The sequence below is a fragment of the Merops nubicus genome, unplaced genomic scaffold, assembly GCF_000691845.1.
Source record: "Merops nubicus isolate BGI_N331 unplaced genomic scaffold, ASM69184v1 scaffold52105, whole genome shotgun sequence".
Classification (NCBI taxonomy): domain Eukaryota; kingdom Metazoa; phylum Chordata; class Aves; order Coraciiformes; family Meropidae; genus Merops; species Merops nubicus.
In genome coordinates this window covers 3,009-5,129 of record NW_008609898.1, presented here as the reverse complement: position 1 = coordinate 5,129, position 2,121 = coordinate 3,009, and the positions used below count along the sequence as shown (strand labels likewise).

The 2,121-nt window shown below is 55.1% G+C and overlaps 1 protein-coding gene across 1 annotated transcript; it reads right to left on the bottom strand.

The window, feature by feature from the left end:
* Positions 1–11: 11 nt before the first annotated feature.
* Positions 12–1,919, bottom strand: LOC103773342 (homeobox protein AKR-like; the record flags this gene model as incomplete). The annotated part of the gene is made up of 2 exons (XM_008940706.1): positions 1,698–1,919; positions 12–205 (listed from the first exon to the last, which is right to left on the bottom strand). Coding segments are annotated over exons 1-2 (377 nt in total), but the record flags the coding sequence as incomplete, so codon positions are not given.
* Between the last annotated feature and the right edge of the window lie 202 nt (positions 1,920–2,121).

Sequence of the window (2,121 nt, the reverse complement as noted above, 5' to 3'; positions counted from 1 at the left end):
TGGGCGAGGACAGAGTCTTGGGGAGGAAGGCGGGCTCCTCCAGCAGCGGGATGAAGGCCTTGGCGCCCAGGGGGGGCTCGGGCAGCCCGCCCTCGGGGAGCTTGGTCCCTCGCCGCGAGATGGTGAACTGGTTGGGGTCCTTCCCGTCCTTCCGCAGCATGTCCGGCAAGAGCCTGCGGCGCGCGTTGATAAACCAGTTGCAGACCTGGGAATACAACGACACCTTAATTTCCACCTTCCTTCATTTCCAGCTACCTGCCACCGGAGTCGTTGGGCGAGATTAATGGAACCCTGCGAGCAGAGCGGTTTCCTGAACTGCAGAACAAAAGGGAGACCTACTGACAAGCCCTGACAGGCCTGGCCAAGGCCCTTCCCTCCACCCCGGGCTACAGAAAGCCCTGGGACACCTGAAGACTGCCAGACCGGGCCGAGGGGTTTAGATTTTAACTCTGTGCACACACATTAACCTATCGGCTATTGTTCCCTCCGCTTGGGTTAATTAACAACAGGAAAACCTTTTCTCTCCGAGGAGAGCCACTCCTCCCACAAATAGTTACTGATTTTCCTTGTTCAACTGACTGTGTCGACAGACATAACACGAATTACCTCACTTAAGTTTGTCCTTGTTTAAACATCAAACCAGTTTCCTGGGCGATACGGGATAGTTTATAGTTCAACGTCTCTTTTTTCTGTTTACTACATAAAGGAGGTTTTCTTTAGGGTGTTACAATAAGGAAATTTTGCTTTACAGTCAATTACAAATTTTGTCCCAAGGAATTAGTCTGGAAAAACAAAGCCCAGAAGTCAAGAGAAGCGCTCTACATTTAGCACCTCTCAAAACCAAACCAGGATTTACCCCAATTCTCACGCAGCCACCTTCAACGGGGTGGCAAGCTGCAACTGTCAACAGCTATTGCGGAATCTCAGCAAGGTGAGGGCTGGGACCTCTGGAGATCAGCTTGTCCAACCCCCCTGCTCCAGCAGGGCACCCACAGCAGGGTGCCCAGGGTCACAGCCAGGGGGGTTTGGGATCTCTCCTGAGCAGGAGACTCCACAGCCTCTCTGGGCAGCCTGCTCGGGCACCCTCACAGGAAAGTATCAAGGTGTTCCACCAAAGATGGTCACGGAAGAAGAGAACGATGTGTCCATGGGACCTTGCAGCTGCCAGCATTATGCCAGGATGAGAACCTGAACTAAGCACACAAAAGCCTCACCAGACCCACAAGAACACGCTTAAGTAGCCATGTCCCATACAGGTAGCTCCATTTCAAGTCAGCACACACAATTATATATGTGCATGTTCTACAGGACCAAGCCTCAAGCTGCAGTTTTAGAAGTGAAGAGCTGTATGTTAAGCTGCATCTCAATCACCACAAACCCTCTGTTGACAAATAAATCCCTTCTCCTGACCATAAATTTCCATACACAGACACTTTGTGTCTTCCGGGGCCCGACTCTGCAAGAATCAGCAGGCACGCTCGGATTCACCCCTGCCTGCTCTCCCAGAGGAGTGGTTTTATTCCCAGCAAACAAAGCCCATCCTAAACCCACGGTTCGTTTGTACTTCTCCTCACAGGCGCTGTCAGGAGTGAGGAACAGTAAAAAAGGCCACCTCACGTGCAGCGTGAGCACTCGTATGGGTGACGGGAGCAGGGGAGAGGAGAGCCCAGCCCCCGTGCTGGGGGCTGCCCCGGTACCTGCAGCGTGGAGAGGTGTGTCTGGCGGGACAGCAGCGCCTTCTCCTGCTCCGAGGGGTAGGCGTTGTAGCGGTGCTCGTAGAGCCAGTCCCGCAGGATCTGCACCGACTCCTTGGGCAGGTTGCCGCGTCTCCTGCGCTTGCCCGAGCCGGCGGACGAGGACAGGTCCAGCGGGACGTCCATCGTGTCCTCATCCTCCGTCTCGCTGCCCGAGATGGCAACGACACCTGTGAGGGGAAGGGAGAACAATCAGGCTCCCAAACCCGCGACTGCCCAGCCCCAGCACCCCACGGCCCGGACGCTTTTCACTCCAGCCACGGCCGAGCCTCCCGCAGAGGAGACGTGTCCTGGAGCCATAAACTTGTCAAGCTGCGGCGTTTCTGTCAGCTGAACAACAAGTAGCTCCAGTGATCTGATCCCGGGG